The sequence below is a fragment of the Hyposmocoma kahamanoa genome, unplaced genomic scaffold (assembly GCF_003589595.1).
Source record: "Hyposmocoma kahamanoa isolate Upper Pololo Valley unplaced genomic scaffold, ASM358959v1 92, whole genome shotgun sequence".
In the NCBI taxonomy this organism is placed as follows: Eukaryota; Metazoa; Arthropoda; class Insecta; order Lepidoptera; family Cosmopterigidae; genus Hyposmocoma; species Hyposmocoma kahamanoa.
Genome location: NW_020654748.1, coordinates 1960043 through 1982641, shown reverse-complemented (window position 1 = coordinate 1982641; position 22599 = coordinate 1960043). Strand labels below are relative to the sequence as shown.

Here is a 22599-nt window from a genome sequence, read left to right as displayed (position 1 = left end):
CTACTATCTCATCAGACGGTGAAGTCCTCTAAGATTTATGTTTATGTTCTTTGTAACACAATCATAACCATGAACAGGTTACTTATGAAAGCAAATTTCGAGCTTAACTTCTTGGAAGATTTTGGGTGTTCAAGACCTTAGAACAATATAGCTTAAAATTGAAGGTAGTTTTACAGTTTTTCTCGTAAGCAAATAATTTTTGCCATGAACATAATTGACCACTTTACAGACAGTCGTTTGTTTCCCAAATTGTCTCTCGGAAAAGCAACGCCTTCGCGTCCATGTTTTGACCTTCTTACTGATTGCAGGGCTTTCGACTTGCTTCTTCGTCATCGCTGCGTTCAAATTATTTTTTTTATAATATCAAGTTACGAGACAAATAAGTCGCCTGGTGATAAGCGACACGCCTGTCCATGACAGTGCTACTCAGGGCTTTAAATCGTAAAGATCTTAGGGGCACAAGTTGAGACATAGTTGATAAGTCCTATTTGCCTGTAATTTCAACAGCACCCTTGCGGAACGCAGTAATGCTTGCATTACTGGTTGGCGGCATGAATAGGTATGGTGGCAGCACTTACTGGGTTCTTTCACAAGGAGCTCTACTGCTAAGCGCTGATGATTATTGCGAAGAAAAAACAATCCTGAAACCACTATATTTTGACGCTAAATTCAATATTTTACACTAAACCACAAGTTGTCGTATCAAGAGAAGAGACTGAGACCGCCTCACAATGTTGCCAGATACAAAATTAGTTACTTTAATGTTGCTGTGCCAACAGTTTTAATATAATCCGATGAGGCGAAAGATATGTATCAGAATCATAGCCAAGTGGAAAGCTGTGTTGGTTGCATGTAACCTTGGCAAAAATAATTAGAAAAAAATGCTGTATTTAAGGTACGGAATTACGCATGACAAAACACAATAAAGGCAAAAAGGAATTTAAAATGAATTAAAAATGAAATTGTAATTGAAATTATAACATATTTTTTATGTAATGGAGGCGTGTTCCAAGAGTTTGACTCAACGTTTGAGGTCTATGCGATAACATTGCCCTCTCAGATATATCTTGGCCATAGTCCTTTATGGAATAGAACACGAGAACTAAAATTGACAAACATGAAATTCTAATTGACGTACACACACCAGCACATCAAGCTATACATTGACATATCTTGCTCCGTTGCAATGGAGGCGATTTTCGAACAAAAATGTGTAGTCTGATGTGCCGTTGTCCGTACATACATGTACTCATGCCCTTGGATTCCCATCGGGTAGGCAGAGGCACTTCGCATTCGCACCACGCTTATCGACACGGCATTGCATTAAACTTCACATCCGCATTAACTTAGAAACTAGAAACATTCACGGTATTTTCGAGACCGCACCGGCTCTCGACATTTTTCTTCGGGATGCGGAAGTGCAGTCCTAGTAGCTACAAACACGCGGGACATCCTGCAATGAGATTGGCAGACGACATTGTCAAAGTCAAGGCCCGTAGATGGGCTTTTTTTATGAGACCAAGTGAGGAGACGAACGAGTCGTGCGCCTGGTGGAAAGCGACATGCCTGTCCATAACCGTTGCAGTGCCACTCAGAGTTTTAAATCGCAAACATCTTAGACGTCAGGGGCACTGCCACTGCGCCCATCACCCTGAGACATAACTTGACAAGTCCCATGTGCCAGTAATTTCACCAGCTTCAAAACCAGAAAGCAGTAATGCCCATATTACTTCTTGGCTGTAGAAATAGGTAAGGTGGTAGTACTCCCCCGGACGAACTCTTTCACATGGAGCTCTACTGCTACTAGAGCTGTAGACGAATGGTGATGAATGAACATTCGCGGTTATTCACTGAAGAATCACACACGTGGTCACAGGATGACTGGCAAGGACCAGTTAATAGAAGATATTAAGTTCAATTGTCATACCGTAATTTGACAACCAGTCAGTTATTTGTGATATAATCGTTAAAAAAAGGAAGACAATTAATGACGATAATAAAACGCAATTCTAATGGACTCCACGAAATCATCCAATGCTTTTTTTTTTAAATAAGCGCATACTTCATCTCTATTTCACCTGATTGAAAGTCATCACGACAAGAAGCGACTTGCGCTAGAGCGACATAAAGCGCGATATGCTTACTATTCTCGCATGCAGATCCCGCGATATACGTCGCTCTCGCGCAAGTCGCGCCCTGATGTGCTAGCCCTACAGGTCGACTACGGAGTACGCACATATTGCCTATTGATTCTCGTCTTAAAAACACTCAAGTTATAGCATTCAGGGAACACATATGCAGGCAGGGGATGCACGCCATGTAAAATTCTCCTCTATGGAGAAAGTTTAGGTCATGGATCAACACACTAACCCAAGGCGAGTTGAGAACTTCACGTTTTCCAAGTATTGTGACCCTGTTTCGACATGCAGGTTTCTTCACGGTGTTGCTATTAAACAGTCATAAATGTACGTAACTTAGAAATTAAAGCGCAGGCCACACCGTGAACGAAGCTATGCTAACTTAGCTTATCTCACGTAACCCGGGCATCTTTTTATATTTCGGTTCACACCGCGAACTAAGCTAACCGAGCTAAATAAACTAACCCGACGATCCCGCTAGCTATGTAAAATATGTCGCCATTTTGCCGCCTATCACCCCCGCGCTTGTCCATAGTGTTGCACGTCACTACTTACTGCATCTTTTCTTAACTTAGCTTTGCATGTAACTACGTGAGCTAAACTAAGTTAGCTAGCTTCGTTCGCCGTGTAGCCTGCGCTCAAGTCATATATGCATGCCGCTATGGGGATTCGAATCGTCGACCTCTTCATTGAGAAGTAACAGTTCTCCTACAAAGCTACCACCGCTGTCTTAAGTGGGTATTTGCACGTTAACCAAAGAGTCTAAGACAGAATACTTAAAGAATTGAAAAGTGTGCAATTCCAACGGAAAAATCAGTACCAAAAAAAAAGTAAAACCAATAAAAGCTGACTTTGATATGGATACACGTAACCCATTATACCCAAACATAACTCAAGAAAATGTTCGCTGTGGATACAGTTTTGCAACATGAACATTTCTTCAGTTTTATTGAATATATATATAATAACTACCCGAACCATAAATCGATATACTTTATTCACCATTTTACGGTCATTTCCGTCGATGTCGCAACTAACATCTGTAGTTTACAAACTGATCCTAATGTTAAACGTAAATAGCCTCAAGTTTCAAAGTTTTTCTTGGCAATTTTAGTAACAATCAACCTAATAGACCAATACGAGACGTGGACGCTCACACAGAAGGCTGTGTACTGAATTCCGAAATCCGTAGACGAACTAAGGTTCAAAGCGTAGGAGATCGGATAACGTGTTTAAAATGCAGCTGGTTTGAACATGTTGCGAAACGTGGTGAACACAAGTGGAGTAGCCGATATCCGAATGGTAGCCAAGAAATGGATATAGAAACGTGAGACTTCCTGTAGCGAGATGGGTGGACGATATTGTCAAAGTTGCGGGCAGTAGATGGGTGAGATTAGCACAAGAGTGTGGTGGATGCCACAAACTACAGGAGGCCTATACCCAGCGATAGGTGAAGTCGAGCTGTGGATGATGATGTATAGGCCAATACGTCTAAAATGACGTAGTGTACGTATTAAGTTTGCTAACTTTCGATCGTAAACGATATTTCATAAGAAAAGAACATTCCTCCTTTCTGAGCAACGAATGGATGACCAAATATTGAACGTTAGATTTTTCTAGACTGTTACAAGTCATATTTCATTATTCTATGACTAACTAGCGAGTTTCTTCATATAGGTACTACCGATCGTAGATAGTTTTCATTCTTGGGTAAATGATGACGAAATCAGGACGTACTCCATTGCACTATCCTATTTGTACACCATCCTTCGAGAATCATCTTTTCACTGTTAATTGGATTACATAGTTTTTTGGAATAAGCGTAATATTACTGTTGACCTATTCTTGTGGAACGAAGTCACTCACACGCGATATCATTTTTTGCGTTCAGCTAAGCGCGTGTCTGGTATTATCGGAGAATGCAGTTCAATTTTTATCAGTCATCATGAACATTGAGCATAGAGAGAGCTTTCTTGGTAACTGTATTATCTGCTAAGTTTGTTTTAAATATATGTAGTTTATCTTAATTCGATGTAATATTTTCATAAACATTCAAACAAGTCCACTTCATGTAATCGTGGTTTTTATCGTGTTCTGATGGAACCCTGTCGTAGGTAGAAGTCTTGTTGTAACCTAGAAGTCTAGAGGCTTCGAAGACGTTTATGGTTCAATGAATATGGAAATTCAGTTTCGCAATTGACAATGGCCTAAGTAACTAGGATGGAAAGTCGTACGCAAGAGTTTTGATTACCGAAGGCTTGATAACCGTTGCTTCACACTGTGTGCTGGTTTTGCTGACAATACATGGACTGATGTCGTTGTATTGTGACGTCACAACCAAGTATTGTTATTTGTCTCTTAAGTTATGATTTTGTAATGCCTGTAGCAACTAAAAACTAAAGTAAAAACTAAGTATGGAAACAAGGACTGGGATCTCGATAATCTGCATTACATCACACGACAAGATTGAATAGAAATTGATCAAAAACAGACGACACTAAAAGTTACCTAACCAGTTTATCAGGCCCGTTTCGACTTTGTGTAGTGCCACGTGACCACGAAATGTGATATTATTGTAGCAATGTTTCGTTTTCAAAGTTGTATAAGCTCCGTAAACAAATCTCTTTAGTTTCCTCGTACTTATTCTGTGACATATTCCAACTTTCTTTTTATAGACATTTCTCGCGTTCATAGACGTTCCGTGTATGTTTATCTATATAACCTGTGATCTGATTTGTTAATGTTGGTGTCTCTGTTTCCAGATTCGAGCTACGGCGGACTCTGATAGTATGGAACAGTGCATTGGCACTGTTCAGCATCATGGGCGCGTGCCGCACTCTACCGGAGTTCGTGCACGTGCTGCGAAACCACGGTGTCTACCACTCCATTTGTGTGCCAAGGTTTGTCTCTTTTTTTGCATTTCCTAACATGCAGGTAAAAGTACATTTTGGATGTTACTGCGTATCTATCGTTACACTACAAAGCAATGTAACGTTGAATACAATTTTCTTAACTTCAACTTTTTAAACGTCTCTTTATAAACTCAAAGAATAATCGAAGATAAGGAAAAGATTTTGCACGGTTTCCAATATTGTAGTTTAAATATTTTCATACGTAAATCCGTTATTTGTTTATTGGTGCCCTTGATCCGTTTTATATTGCTAAGTCAGAATTTACTTATAATTTCCAACGGTCTGATATCAATACACTTTCTATTTGATCGATTCTTATACCTATTATGCAGCCGCAGACCAATTTTCTCCGTTCATTGAAGTTTACCCTCTATAAATCCGGAATGAGTCATCGTCGATTTCCTATTAAATGTGTAGACTATTATCGATTGTATTAAGTCTTCATTGATATTGATTGATAAAAACGTTGAATGCGTTATATAATCATCTATATCATCGTGTCATCGGATATGTTATTTTGCAATATGTTGTGAAGTGATACATCAAGCTCAATATTGAATTCGTTTATCATTTGACAGAAGTTCAGTACAGTCATCATTGTAGAAGAACGGCCATTTGGTTCTTCAATGTATCTTAATACGATAAAAAACGATAATGAAAGTCTGTGTGTTGTGTGTGGATCATTATGAATTAGCTTTCTATTCGATTGGATCCGAGTCTACTTACAATTCAATACAAATTTTCGCTGTCATTGCGTTTAAACTGTAAATCATCGATTAGGCTTGTATAGTTCATGAACTACGAACTATTAGGACTATATTCCCTACACTGACCGACATGAAATAGTTCGTCTTACTCGGTTTTAATAGTTCATCGTTTTATTTTTAGTTCAGTACGAACTAGGAACTGTCTGCGTTGATAGTTCACCTGTCTTTTATACAGTAGGAACGGTGCGAGCGGGACAAGTAGCGATCTTTCACTACTTTTAGTACAAATTCGAGTGGGATGCACGATTGAACGTTGCCAGCTCGTTCTAAGTCTCTAATATGTATCTACATTATGTATATATACAATCTTGCAAAAAGTAATATTTCTTGGTAGGTAACTGTATGTATAATATCAACCTACGTGTACGAGTATAAGAAATAGTTGTACCTAAATATTGATTTTTAAACACACCATTCTAACTAAAATTCTTATTTTGTAAAAAAAGGATATTTAGTTAGAATGACCTAAACCTGTAAAATATGAAAGAAAATCAAATAGTACCGACTCCATACAAATTGTATTTTTAAATATTTAGTACAGTGTAGTATTGACCTCATAATACTAGAAGTCCGTAGTAGTTCATGTGAATAAAATTACTAGTTTGGAGCGTTCGTTCAATGTCCGAGCAAGGACAAGACGAACTAACTAACTAAGGAACTAGATGAACTAAATGAACTGGAAGACCGACCTAGTTCAATTGACCGATTGAACTAACTAGGATCGCTCCCTCTAAGGACCGATCAGGCACAAGTCTATCATCGATGTCTTGCACCTGGTCTGTCATTATTGATTATGTAAATCGATTATCGATTCCCCTTGTACCTTGTCTCTATTTTTTGTTGTATCGTTATTTAGTTATTATGGGTTGCATCTTCCTCGTCATTTCCTTTATTATGATCGCGACCGCGAACAATATAATGTCTGCACTTTATTCGATCTTTCGTGGTTTACATGACATTGTATGGGTCGTATTCCAGAACTCTACTCAATGCTCAAGTCAGGATTTGAGTATGGTTTAAAGCACTCGAAATCATACTCAAGTAGCTGCCATTAGGGTCGTATTTCCAGTGCTTGTGTTTCCATTGCAATCCTGACTTGAGCATTGAGTAGAGTTCTAGAATACGACCCTTGATGATACAATTTGTTTAAGATTCCGAATTGCTTTTTACTAAGTGCAAGAACAGTGGTAGCTTTTGATCTTCCACTGTCGCTACATTCTTAAAAACATCAATCATCATATTGTAAATTATATTAATTCGGTTGTAAAATTATAATAAATGACAGTAAGAGCAAAACCAATTGACTTGTCCACAACTTCCTAGAGATTAATGAGTGATAGAAAAACAGTGCAGGGTTATAATCAGCAACTGCCCATCTCTGAATCCGTATTATTGTTTGTGAAACTTCGTTGTTCGTTTAAGTGCTTTTACACCTTAACGGAAGTATTTAATCACCGATCGATGCCGCAGTCTTTATTTCTAGATATTGGATCCCCATCTATCTGTGGATATCAGAGGGAAGTCAGTTGACACCAAGCTATTCTGAGTTTGGGTTTCAGTTAGTCTATTTCATTTTAAGTAGTTTATTATATGGCAATTTATATATATTTGCCTATTTCAGATCTTGTGAGTAGTATAAAGCGAATGTCTTAACAGTTTCCTTAAAGTTTAGTGCGGTGCAAACGATGCAATCGTACTTACTTGTGTCGTAATTAACGCCTAAAGTACCAAACAAATGAAATGCTGACAAGGCCTCTCACAGGACATTGTTGTTTCAATAAGCACATCTCCGACCTCTAGCTAAGTGACAACAAAGACTGCAGTTTCCGCTATGAGGCGTTTGAATTGCCTCTGCACTTCCTAAGCCAGTGTTGCCCTCTAACAGGCATACGTTACTCAATCTTGGACAAACTATACATCAGCCATAGAGACACTGAGAAAATCCTACAGCTCACTAATGTTATTGGTCTTGATCTGAATCGTAATTAGTGGTAATCACAATTGACCTAATTATTGGTCGCAATAACGAAACGCTGCACCTTACTTGTGCAAGTCACAGTAATAGTAATCAATCTAATCTTTTATTCTAACGATACGCTTACTCATAACAGATGCAGTGCCATTCAGAGCTTTAAATTGCAAAGATCTTATGGGCACTGCCACTGCGCCCGTCACTCTGAGACATAAGTTGACAAGTCCCATGCGCCTGCAATTTCACCCTTACCCTTCTAAACCGGAACTTCTTGGCGGTAGAATTAAGTTAGGTGGCGGTTACTTCCTAGACGAACTCTTCCACAAGGAGCTCTACTGCTACTAAAATACGGCCGATAAAATCTATGGGCCGAGTGTCCCGTTGCCGGGGAATACCGCCTCTTCCATTTAAAAATATATCAAAGTCAAAGTGTTTATGGCTTGCATCTTTTAAGCCACATGTGGAGTGTGGCCTATATGGAAATAATCCCATTGGTTTTGTCGTAATAAACGTGTTACTTCCAGCAAAACAATTTTAAGATTTATGTAGTGTAGAAAGCGGCACTACTCGATACTGTTACGTATCGTTCGCTGGTTCTTGACCTTGGGTCCCTGACCCCGGCCGACTGTGCCAATGACGGGGAATGCCGTTGCTCTCATTTAAAAGTAGAATTTACATTTTAGGCCACAGGAGAGAATACCAAAAATACCTGTTTATACTAATTATGTTTTGTCAAATAGTGTAATTCTTATGTACATAGCAATACTGTAACTAATTGTAATCTTTTATCTTCCACGACTTATGTAACGTTGTTATTCTTAACGGTTATGATTTTAGGTAGAAAGTGGAATACATTTTTTTATTATCTAACGTATCTCTGCTTCTGTAATAAAATGTTGTTTGCGGCACTTAACCTTCTACGACGCAAATAAAATGAAAGAAGAAGCCTTTGTATAAATCTGTATGTGGTATATTTCCGATTTGTTTTTTTTTTTTTAAGAAGACATTGTGACATTGTATTGGTCGCAATATAGGGTATATCTTGTTGGACTTTACCAACCTATATGACGAGGAGGCGAAGTATTTTAACGCGAGACTAGATTTTAGGAGGTGAGCTGTGGTGGGGGAGTAATAGGTTAAAGTAGGAAAAATTATATCTGATAAATGTCCACCACGACCACGGTTACAGATGTCGATTCTTTCATTAAAGTTTTTAATAACTTTTTGACAAAATGGTGGGTCTATTTCCTTTTTTGAGTTTCAAGGCTGCAATCGATTCGAATGGCGCCGTATAGGCTCTGTCTTTAACATAACCCCGTAAAAAATAATCCAGCAGTGTTAAATCACATGATCGAGCTGGCCACTTAACAAGCTAAATTTCGTGAAATTGTGCGATTGTTTCTTGTTGCAAAACCCTATATAAGTTTATCATTGTCTTATATATGTACTTAATATATGTTATATAGTGTACGATATGTTTTATTTATTAAAAGTATGATGCACCATATAGGTATACAGGTGGTCCGAAAACTCAACGTCAAGCGGGCACCGGGCGAGAAGCCAGGTTATATGAGTCCTGGTAAAAATATAAAAAAACATGTTACTTAGTTAAGTGATAATAGGCATATTTTCTTAAAGTTCTCTCATCACAAATTTTACAGTTTTCTGTTTTTGAACACAATCCAAAATATCTATGCTCTTTATCTCAGTCACGAATTAAGTAATGAACGTTGTTAGTTTCTGATGACCTCCATGGTCGAGTGGCTTGCATACCGGTTTTCAAAGTGTTGTCATCTTTCAGGTCCCGGGTTAGATCCCCGGCCGGGTCAACGAAGTAGAACAACGGGTAATTAAGAAAATCTAACTTTTCTATATTGTCTCGATTCTGGGTGTTTGTGGTACCGTCGTTGTTTTCGATTTCCAGAACACAAATGCTTTAGTTCCTTAGTTTGGCATCAGATATGTACTGAATTTGGTATGCGATGTTGTCTAATATTTATTAATTTAGTTTAGCAAAAAAAAATTTTTTTTTTATTCTAATGTAAGTGTGCATTTGACCTCCATCTCACCTGATGGAAAGTGACGATGAGGTCGTCGATGGAGCATGCACACCTAGATAATGCCTATTCACTCTCGCCTTGAAAAGGTCCAAGTTATAACGTTCAGGGAACAAGTCTGCAGGCAGGGAATTCCACTCCATAGCCGTTCGCCATATAAATGTGGAAGCGTAACGCTTCGTGCGAATCTTTGTACACCAAGCAACCCCAGATTCGAATCCACGGCATCTGCTTGAGAGGCGGTTGGTCAATCCAATACGCTACCTTCTAACTAAATAAAAAAAAAAACCAGCCTACCTCAAGCAAGATATAAAGGAAGTTCCAAGTATTCAATTATTACGAATATTATCGAATGATCGATTCTTTTGCGAAAATATTTAAAATTAATATTACTCATTATGTAGATAATCAACATCATAAAATACCATAACCGATTCCAGTATGACGCGATAGTCGATGAGTTATCGGTAAATGAGATATAAGACTGACATTTTTATCGTTCACTATCTCTGGCCAAACATTTATATCACGTTCGTGCGTTTCATATCACGTATTATATAGGCGGTATAACATCGTATGGAAATAAGTGTACTTATTTGAATAGGAGCAAGGTATGTTTTAGAAGTCACTTCGAAACTTTCTCTGCTGCGATTTTGTGGCGGCACGCTCGTTACTATAAAGAAGTTCAGACAAAAATTATCATTGCGTATTTTAATGCAGTGTTGGTTTTTTTTTCACGGAGACCGTAAATTGGGAGTAATATGAAACCAAAACGAAATGGGTGCTCTGTTTTATCTACAATTGACTGTAGGGATAAATCATTATAACTTTTTTTTTATTTTTTTTTTATATATATAACTAAAAACCACAAATAGTTATAACTTTTTTTATTAAAAAGAAGACCTCGAAAAGTTCGTGGAAATATATCTACTTTTATTGAAATCGGTTACCGGAAAATGCGCGAAACCGGATTCATCCCCTAGTTTGCCACCTTTAGAGGTGGAATATTATATGCTTCAAATTTAAATGGGATCTGGGAATACTGAAGTTACGCTCTACCCAAAAAAAAAGAACCATTAAAATCGGTTCACAAATGAGTTATCGCGTAACATACATACAAAAAAAAAATACAGTCAAATATAGAACCTCACTCTTTTTTTTGGAGTCGGTTAAAAAGGCTGTTGTTTTTATTGTAAATTATTTGATAATATTGATTTTATTGACCATCATGATGTAACAAACACAGAAAAATTGAGAACCTACTCCTTTTTTTTAAATTAGCTAAAAAGATGTTACCCGTTTCGCTTCCGCTAGGGACTGCCTTTGCGAAACTCACAACGGTTGAATGCGATTCCCTGGCGATAGGTGTGATAACCCCCTAAATTATCTCCTAGCATGAGTGATAGTTGTGTGATAGTAGTGTAACCTTTTAGGTAGGTAGTGTAGGCAGGTTTTTAATGCTTATTAAACTTTATCGTTTTTCTACTTTGTAATGTTATCATTATCATGAGTCCATAAATAAATGTAAATTGTAATGTATATATTTATAATTATGTTTATTAAATGTCAGTATGTTTCACCATTCAATTATTTTGTATGTGAAATTACTCTACTAGTTTGCTGTAATTAATAATACAAAGATCGAACACTCAGGAAAAATTCTTTCGATCCGGCTGTATTCGAACCAACGTACCGTGCTAGATGCTATGCCAACTAAGCCACGGAAGGAACCATTGGACCTTATGATTTTTTCCTATGCGCTTGTTGCAGGTTGTTTTGGTTTTTAATATACATATATATTTTTTAACATCAGGATGTTTTTACTATTCATACATTTTTTGTGACAGTTGGCGCTTTGGCAGAAAAGCCTTTTAAACTCAATACAAAGTAGGCACATAGAGAAATCCGTAACATCTACTAACTCGATATGTAGCTCAGTTGACAAAAGTAGTAGCCACGGTGAGGCAACAGACACTGATTCGAGTCCAGTTGGATCGAGAGAATTTTTCTTCGTGTTTGTTTCTTCTTCTCTTCCTCTTCTCTCTTTCTATCTTTACGTCAATAATAAATGTAAATAGTATCTTATTTCCTCCGCGAAGTAAGCTACACCGTGTTTCCCTATGAATCACACGCACACTCACACGTCAAAATTACGGCGCACGATTTAAAAGAGAGTGTAAGAAAAAATCGGTTACCATTACGTCATAGTGTTGTGCAAACTTTCGCTCGCGTATATTGAATAGATTCCATACACGACGCCACAAATACATAGAATTGGCTGTGTGTATCATATTTTTTTAATGATCTACAATATTTTTTTTTGTTGTATTTATAAACACTCTTATACTTGTAATAACCGCTGCAATAGAACTCAATGGGTTCGATATTATTGTGATATTTATTTTCTTTGACAATTATCTATGCTGATTCATAAGTCTTGTCTCTTTAATTTTTGTCTTTGAATTTTAAAAAATAGTGACAAATTTAAATAAACACGAAGAAACATCTTTCCAAAAACGATTTGGTTTGTGAATTTTTTTGGGATGGACTTGTGACACGTACTATTTTGTTGTTACAATTATAATAATAATAATTTTGTAAAGATCAAAATGTATTTATCAAGAAAATTATCAATGATAATTATCATGCTAGTTATCAATGATAATTATCATGCTAGTTATCAATGATAATTATCATGCTAGTTATCAATGATAATTATCACTTCGAACCCTGCGGCCCTGGTATAAACACATTATCGTCATCTTGGAGTGACTATCTCTTATGTGATAGTAGACTGAATATAATGTTTGCAGTTTTAGCTTTTAAATAAGTTATATTATACCTCTTTCAAGCAAGAGGTTTATAAGTATTTTTTCAACAAAATCAGTAAAAACAAACTGTAAAAATGCGTAACTGAGTTTTTCATTCGTAAGTACTCGGCAAACTGCACAAGCTTCAGTCCGGGCATATTCCAACTAAATAGCGTTAGTTACTTAACGAGGAAAGTTAATTCGTCTAAGTGCAGAGGGTGTGACCGCGTACAGGACGTGTACCATGTGAAGGCAGATGGTGCACGGATCGCTCTTAATGCAATTCCCTACTCTTGATCGCGACAACAGTATAACAGTATCATGTCCTCACCTACATCGGATGAGGCTAAGGCGCTATATCGATGACGTACTTTCTTAAACTCGTATCTTATAAAGAGTGATTATTCAGTAGATGGCAACTTTCTATTTATTTTAAATTTCTTATCAAAGGTGTCGATTTGGATGCATTACTTTTAGAATAGGTTAAATCAATGTGTGAATATGAAGGAAAAGGTGAATGAAAGATGAAAAGGTAAATGTGAAATCAGGCTGCAAAATTTGTATATACAATCCATTTTCTGCATTTCAGTAACTACGTGCTTTAAGATACGAGTTTGAGAAAGTATGGCGACGATGTACTAAATGTATAAGTAAGCGATAATAATGTAAGGGCGCGTTTCCATTATGTCGTAACGTTATATTTATCGCTGAACGACTGTCGTGTCTAGTTGTTCACGGTAGCCGCCATGTCGTTTGCCTGACAGAATCGTTTGAAGCTGCGATTATATGTCGTCACACTTTTATCGTGACGATTTATTTATCATTCGACAACTGTCGTTCTAGCCCTTCCCATTGTCACGACAGTCTGTCGTCATAACGTCAAAAATGTTGTGTACTACATTTAATCATGTTGTTCTATGTGTGAACAACTTCATTTAAATATACAAACCACGACACTTTAAACTGCACAACTTTTTGTCGCCTCGACATACATACGACAGAATAAGAGGGGTGGCACAGGGAACACCCTGTGTGATAAATAAAGAAAAGGTTTTGTAAACGGGAAATTCCTGTTATAGTAGCATTCCTAACAGTTGCTGTTTATCGCAAATAAGAGCTCAAGTTAGCGTTCAAAAGCAATCATTGCAAAATATGCGATAACATAAACTAAACAATATATGTCTTCTTCTTACCGTATTGATGGCATATCCTATGTTATTGCAACCCAGATCCTAGCCACGCCGCGTTACCAGCAGCTGCCAGCGTGCACGTGTTAGAGCACACAGGGCACTATGCGAAGTGAACCGTGTTGGGCACGCAGGGCACCTATGCGAAGTGAACCATTCGTTTGAATCGCAAAAATAATCGGTATTAGAACTATCCGAAAATGCCTACCTCAACATATTGCGCATGCTCCAGCCAGCCAATCTAAGCTCTAAGCCGATTTACAGACTTCCAGTTCGACCTTAGTAATTCAAATCCAAGTGGAACTCTCTCAGAAGATGGAACAAAAGTAACTGACGCGCTTACGCGCCAAAGGTTGTTGCGCCAAGTTGATTATACTTTGTTATAGTATGTTTTCTTTGTGATACACTGGTTTCAAGTCATTGCCTTGCGTCATACAAAGTTTTCATAGTTTGTGTGTAGGCATTCATAAAATAACTTCTATACTATACTCAGTCCAATCAGTCAAAAAAATTAAATTATAAAATGTAATAACAATCAAAGTAACAAGTATGTCTAAATGAAAATAAAAAACAAATATCAATTTCATATGAAATCTCCTACATTAGAAACGATGGTTTACTTCGCATCGTGCCCTATGCGCCCTAGCACCTGCAAGCTTAATAATTTAAAGGCGGATACTAGTGACGCAGCTTGGATAACTATATCGGAAATGAAACTGAAATTTGTTTGAAAAAACAAAATACACGCGATTTAAATCCAAAATTATAGCTTCATTTCCGATGTATAACGGAAACTCAAGAACATAGTTTATTTTAAATGACCATTACTTTTAAGTGTGTACTTCACCAGCTGAAGCATTACATTCCTGTATTGTTATCACCCTGTACTGTCGGCAATATGATTGATAGACACGTGCTTATTTAATAATAATAAGGTTGACAATAAATAACATGTATACATACTTACACATTTATTGTGTATAGCTAATATAACGAGCGTTGAAATAACCTTCTGTGAGGTAAAGTTCATGGTTCAGAGGACGTTTACACGGATTGATGTTAAAATGAAAATGAATTTGTTAACGTCTGTCGGCATTTTATCGTTGATTCGACCAATATTCGCTGTTAAAGCAGTGCGGCCGTGTTCTAGGGTTACACACCGGTGCCGAGAGCGACAAGTGAGGTCAGGTCGAAAAGCAAGATTTTTTTTAAATTTCAACATTTCGTGTTTTCTGACCTAATGGTGTATTTTCTTATTAAATACATGTTATATTTTACATATAAAATAATTAAGCAGTGAATTGTCAGAAATTTTGGTTTTTATTCAGTCATAAAGTCATAAAACACGATCGTGCTTGTCAGGATGGAAATGACTAGATTAGTTTTTTTCTTAATTTTTTTTTTTGTTAACATGCAATTTGGTTGCAAAATCATCGGAAATGTCGACAAATCGGAGTTAAGTGAAGCTGACCTTGAACATTGAGAACAGGAGATAGAAAGTGATAGTGACTCTTCACTGTCACGTTGATATAAAGTGATAGTGACTCTTCACTGTCTAGCTCCTCTATCAGTTCAGAAAAAATCGAACCTAAACCTGGATTTAATGCTCTCATATCGTCTCCGAGCAGTCGTCGTGGTAGTAATCGCAGTTGTGGTAGGAGGTCGAATGTTCGCTACCGTATATCTAATCAAGTCGTATCTATATCCAGAAAGTCGATCAGCGGAAACTCTCACCATCCCAGACCAACCCCATATCTTTCTACGTTAATTTTGATTATAGTGACCCTCCCTACCGACCCTGAGGGTATACGAGAAGGGCACTATAACCTATGTGCGTACAGGAACCTTCTAAGTTCAGGTTCTGACCAGCCAGTACAGGGTTGTCACAGACCTTTGTCACTTGACTTCATCCGGTTCTTCGAGAGGCTAGTGCCTCGGGTGAGCCGCCCCGGGTGCACGTATAGTGGCCTTCCTATTTTCCAGATAGGTACCGGAGCTGTAGGCACGCTCACTTCCCGTTGCGCATTGCACAACTGGTGGTTGCCACCGCTCCTCTCTCCTCATTGACGGTGGAGCTGTAAGTCACGCTCACTTCCCTACGCCGAAAAACGACGACTCACCAGTCCCCAATAACCTAAGCTGCTAGAGGGACCGGAGGATATCTTACTTACTACTACTTACTAGCTTCCTAGTGCCGGAGATGCCAGTCCTGCGACAATGTCCGGACATAGCTTCCAACTTAAAGGGCAATTCACGTGTCCTGCGCGTCTCCTCGCTTCAGGCTTCAGACAGACGCCCCGGCCACACCCAACCGGGGCAGACAAACAAGTCTGTCTCTGCAGTTAGCTGCACAAACCCCGGTGAATCCATACCCATAGGCAAAGGCGTATCCGCACTGACGGAGGAACCAGACCAGTCGTTTCAGAGGGTTCCGAATTCTCCACAGTCACTTCTATCATCCAGTCTTGGTGGATCTTCTAACTTTACCCGTTCAAGTACCCGTGATGCTCACCAAAGTCGTGGTCGATCATCATCTATTCGAAGCCATACTTCTGTTCGAGAACGCTCACGATCAGAAAGGCGAAGTCGTTCGACTGACGCACAGTCATCACATAGATCAAGGAAGTGGAAGCAAATGTCATATGATGATGGTGATCAATTGTGGTAGGTACCCGTCTCGCCCTACGACTGGAACTTGTCGCCCACCCTTTGATTATTTTCTTGAGTATTTTTTTGACGACGAATCGACAGAAAAGATCTCGATTAGTTGGTATTTTGCGTTAATTAATAATTAATAATGAGTTCATATTTTGTTATATTTCATGTGATAAACTTCAAGTTTCAATAATATAGTTGATTTTGTTGCTTTATAGATCGCCTTTTATTCAAAATTTTTTTTAAGTCATGGAAAATAAAAACGCTAACGCTTTGGTAAGGTTCATGACGGGATGCCATGATCGCGCGGTGGGTTTTTTGCAAGGGTTTTGGGAAACTAATTTTTTTTGGTATTTTTTTCTTTTTACTAACGGCATAAATGCTTAAAAAAATGCAACATCAAACCCAATTATAAAAAATAATTTTCTCGTGCTGAAAGGGTTAAGACGTACGATCCTAATAAACTTTTAAAAGCGAACAATTTCTATTAATCGCCTTGAATATTTTTTATATAGACGTTATAATACTCAATTAACCTACGAAAGAGTAAGTCCAGAGAAGGAGCTGCTAATATAAGCATTACTGCATAAACTCTTGGTTTGATAGAAAGTATTACAGAAATTTTTGTATTTTGGTTTGGTAGATTTTTTTAAAGACAACTATACCAATTGCCTGGTCTCAAACTAAGGAATTCCCTTTACTATGAACACTAGAAGAGCTAGCACTACAGGGCACAACTCCCGCGAGAGCGACATAATGCGCGAGATACAGCAGTATCGCTATTATCTACGCGAGTATAGCAATACTCGCGTAGATAATAGCCAAATTATCGCGCTTCTATATCGCTCTCGCGCAAGTCACACGAGTTACAGATTTCACACTGGGACAATTCCCAGAACACCCGGACCAGAAACAATGTAGATAAGGTCGTTTTTCAGAATGTCCCTATATTCTGAAATTATATATGTCATAAAAAGTTTTGTATTCAAGTTTCTTAGTAGTATCGATTACGTTAGAGTTACAACAACACGGGCCATTTATTTGCCCTAAGGCTCAACTCACACTGGCGCAGAGTCGAAGCGTCGCGTTGCGTCCTGTTTTTCAACTACACCGTTTGGCGACGCGTGTCGACGGTCGCATTTGTACGTCGGGATCACAATGTGGTCTGACGTCTCACGGCGCCCAAGTGACGCGCGTGTTTTAGCCGAGTTCCTAAAAAAAAAAACAAATTGTATGTAGTATTTTATTTAATTCCTCGTACACTCAAAAAAAAAACTTATTCGCTTTAGTTATTGTATGTTCATTCTACTTAATTCATTTAGTTTTATACTAATTTGAGTGTTAATGAAGTTGAATGCAATGTTAATAAGCCTGCTTACGCTTAGATCGAGCTGTTTTTGCTTGCAAATTTCTTGTAACAAAACGATTACAGAAAATTGATATTTTTTAAAATTAAATAAGATTTAAGGATCGATAGTGTGAAACACCACCATAAGTAATATTACAAGTGCGACTATCATTTTTGCACTCCAAACAAAATGGCGGACTCCCTACAAAGCTAAAATGGCGGACTGAACTTAAGTATGTGGAATTTCGCGCACACGTGTCACGCAAACTAGGCACTTCTACTGTATTTATTGTTCTGTGTATCTTAGAGCGTCGACTGTACCAATAATTACATGTGTATGAAAAACGAATAAGCGAGTGGAAAAAATATATGGTAACCACAGAACTTCTTACGTTCAATTTGTTTAGTTATTTTTTGTGGTTCCTCAAATACGTCAGGACTTATTTCAAATAATGAAGTATATTATTTTAATCGGCGTAAAAACCAATTTTGTTTATAATCATCCTTTGACGTACCTCTAAATAACCATCTCAAAATAGATTGTAGGTTTATAATAGTTAGATGTTTCGTCTCTTAAATTTAAAACCACTTGTCTTAAAACCAGTTACTTTAAAAAAACAAACGTCTAAAAAGATTTCCTTTCACCGCTAAACTCAATTAGTTCTTACTTAACTGTAGACGGTAGATGTTTATAACGAAAACCGCAAATATGTGCCTTCTTTAAACGTCCACTTAATTAAAAGTATCTAGGGATATTTTTTTTGTTACCCTGTTTAAAATTAAATAGTATCTGTACATATAAATTTATTAAATTATTTATTTATTTTGAAAATTATGAAATTGAAGAAAAAAACCATGGGTGTTAAAAACGATTTATGAAAAAATTGATTTCAGCTGTTGGCGAAAACGTGCTTGATCCCTAGACACTTTTGATGTGTGTACTTACAATAAAGGGCAACAAAGTAACTGCCTTAGAAGCAGTTTTGATAAATAGTGGCCCAAGTTTGGCATACAGTCAAACTTCGAGTCCTGTCATATCGATGAAACTTTTTTTGTGTTCTTTGTATTCATTCCCCATTACTGCCGCCAAGCGTTAAAATGAGGACTACTGAGTTCCGGTTTTGAAGGGTAAGGGTGCTGGTAAAATTACAGGCACATGGGACTTGTCATCTTATGTCTCAGGGTGACGGGCGCAGTGGCACTGACAACTGCTACGTACAGGCGTGTTGCTTACCACTAGGCGCACAACTTGTACGTCCCGTCACTTCGTACCATAAAAAAAAACTATAACGAACTAGTGGCGTAATTTCATGATAGTAGATTTACTATTACTATCCATGACATTCAATAAAATTAAGATTTTATTAAGTTCAAAGAGATTTTGAAACAGAGTCAAGTTTCAAGTATACAGGTAGTGACAGACTACGTCAAAATCAACCACATTTCTCTTCAATAACACATAGAAGTAATGTAATTACGTGAAGGGAAGGAATGACAAATGGTGGCTTCACAATCCTCTTAACAAAATTTTTGGATAATCAATAAAGCTAAATTATTCAAGGTTTGTTCCGTTATATCTTTGGTGTAATTTTCATAATTGTGAAGTTTGAAATACGTGGGGCGCACTATAAGTTTTCGGAACGAATAAGAAACAAATAGTATAAATGGTCAGAAATGAATGTATTGTTTCTCAAAATATTCTCCGTTAGCGTTAATGCACTTTTTCGTGCGAATGGACCAATTTTGAAAACATTTATGCCACTCCTCCGTGACAATCTCTGAAACATAATTTTCATACTCTTCGACAACCTCTTCAGTTGATGAAAATCAAATCTCGCGTAACTGGTTCTTAATTTTTGGAAATAAATGAAAGTCACATAAAGGTCCAGCCAGGTCGGGACTGTACGCGGGATGGCTCATAAGGTCAACGTTGTTCACCTTCAAAAATTCATTTGTCTGTTTGGCCGTGTGAGAACTGCCATTATCGTGGTGCGAGGTGATACGGCGTTTACGGTTATTTTTACGGAGTTTGTCAATAACTTCCGGCAAACAAATGGTCGTGTACCAATCACTATTCAGTTCAGTTTTATTTAAAAAAGAAGCAATCATCCGCTTAGAGGGACTTTGCACGCGCGCCACTTTGGTTGGTTTCGGCTCATCTCGAAAGACCCATACGCTCGATTGCTGCTTTGTTGTGGGATCGTAACTATAAATCCATGTTTCGTCACTTGTTACTATGTCCCACACCAAATCTGACGCTTCTTCATTAAGCCTGGCATTGCACCAAGTGACGCGATCCGTTTTCTGAGCCTCAGTCAAATTCTGTGGGACCTACGAGAGCACAGGTTTTTCACACCCAAATGTTTATAGTAGTATTAATTGTATTTGACTCATGCCTAGGTATGCCTAAAGATGCCCGAATCTCGTAGTATGTGACATGACTGTCTGTTTTGATCATACGGCGCACAGCTGTTTTTGTTGTTCACAGCAGTGGACGGGCGACCATAACGAAATTCGTCACTGAGATTCAAACGACCGCGTTTGAATTCGTCGTCTTGCATGGTGCTTCATCGCCATAAAGCAGTTTGAAGCCGAACGCAGCTCCATTGAGCTGTTAAGTTACACTTAAAGTCGTAGAAAATCATACTACAAAAAATTTTCACGAGTTAAATCCATGATGATGTAGACAACCAATTTCTAAAATGGGCCACAATGTAAAAACAAGTGACAGTCAGATGAAACTAACTGTATTCTACAACCAAAGAGTTCCATTTTCAAATGTTGTAATTAACTTTTTGAATATTGTTTATGTAAGTGGCCAGTTCCGGAAACTTATAGTGCGCCCTATGTAAAAGCAAACAGTCAATTGGAGCTGAGTAAAGTCTAGTACGGTTTGATGAAAGAATTCTATCAAGTGCTAATATTGATTGTTATTGTTGTTAGTACAAAAATTAGGGTAATAAAAATTTAAAATATTATGATTAGTAGTAACAGTTCTTCTCAGTCAAATTTCTCGTGTTTAACATTTTTTCTCTTAATTTAATGTTTATTTCCGTTTTTCAGAAAGAATGTGCTATAATGCTGTGTGATGAATTTAGTAGGTAGGTTAGACTTAAGAACGATAAATGTATACAATTTTGTGTTGGAAAAAAGACCTTAAAACAAACGGCCTGATTGTCGCTCGCCTTCAGCAGTGCTCCACGTGTTACTTTTCACATTCCTTTTATCTACATATTTCCACAATGAATTTCTAAATAGCTGAAATAAGCCTTGCATTCAAAACATCCTACCGTAAGGCGAGTCACTGGAGTAGATGTGGAAATAAACTGTTTTACTGGATCAAATGGTATTTAATGTTAAATAACGGTCTCACAATAAATATACGATGCACCTAAGAATAAGGTCTAAGGAATGTGCTAATTTGTTACACGATAGGATGTACTTCATCAATTAATTAATTGTTAAGTAATAAAAGTGGGTGGGTGAGTGGGTGAGTGGGTGGGCGAGTGGGTTGTTGAGTGACCCACTCACACACCTACCCCTTAACCCACCCCCTAACTCACCCTCTAACCCAACCCCTAACTCACCCCTTAACCCACCACCTAACACTTTTATTCGCTAGTTTCGGTTTTAATTGTTACTTTCAACTGTTTCTTAGAAGAATTAAAAAATTAATTGCAATTAATTTAATTGCAATTAAAATCAATTGCAATTAAAATTAATTGCGACGTTGCAATTGATTTTAATTGCAATTGATTTTAATTGAATTGATTTTTTAATCTGATTGAAATTTAATTGATTAACGCCCAACACTAGTTATAATGCATATTCTAGGACACAAACGCATTTGACGCAAACTAAATCGATGATATCAAAGTCCAAATTTCATTTGGCATTAAACGGTCTTTTTCCAGCGGTATTCCTGACTTCACGTTTTAAAGTTACACAAACGGTTACTCTCTTGCTCTTTCTATCTAGAACAAATTCATAAAGTGCAACAGGGATGTTATTGCTCTGGCACTGAGCCATTCAGTACACCGTACTGCTATCGATCGGATCCATTGAGTCGCTTCATTCATAGACTTCTTCCCCCTTCTCTTCTCCTTCAAAGTGCTTACAGGTCCAATAAAGCTGGATATCTAATAAAGATATATAATAAAGTTGGATGTCATGGTATCTGTTTTTCAGAACCGGTAAAGATCAATTACACAGGGTGTAATCATCAAGTGTGACCAGGCTATTATTCTGGTGATATAAGAGATACGAAAAACCTTTAATCAGAAATCGAAATTACGTTACCTAATTAATAAAACGACATCAATAACGTTAAAAAAATTAAACTGATGAAATTACAGGCACATGGGACTTGTCAACTTATGTCTTAGGGTGACGGGCGCAGTGGTACTACCCCTCAGATCTTTGCAATTTAAAGCTCTGAGTGGAGCTGTAGCTGTTATGGACAGGCGTGTAGCTTACCGTCAGGCAGCAAACTAGAAATATCCAAATTTTTAAATTTCTCTCAACGAACTCTTACACAAGGAGGTCTGCTGCTACCAAAAGCTTTTTATCCTTTTGTAGATATTGTTGTTTGCCATTAAAGCGACAAATTATACTTTCAAATCCCATCAATAAAAGCTGTCTGACTCAAAGGCGGAGTGTACCTTAGATACATATTGGTTACATAATAGGAACCGCTGCCTAGTGCTATCGAGGCCGACCGCTCGATAGGAGTGTTCGCTTTGACATTTGAGAG

The 22599-nt window shown here is 37.6% G+C and overlaps 1 protein-coding gene across 1 annotated transcript in view; it reads left to right on the top strand.

Moving 5' to 3' along the window:
• The window catches only part of LOC113236477 (elongation of very long chain fatty acids protein 6), an 82020-nt gene that overhangs the window by 15245 nt on the left and 44176 nt on the right, over positions 1 to 22599 (top strand). Inside the window, exon 2 of the mRNA XM_026472564.1 lies at positions 4901 to 5038. Within this exon, the coding sequence (XP_026328349.1) occupies positions 4901 to 5038 (138 nt within the window). The remainder of the gene's footprint in view (positions 1 to 4900; positions 5039 to 22599) is intronic.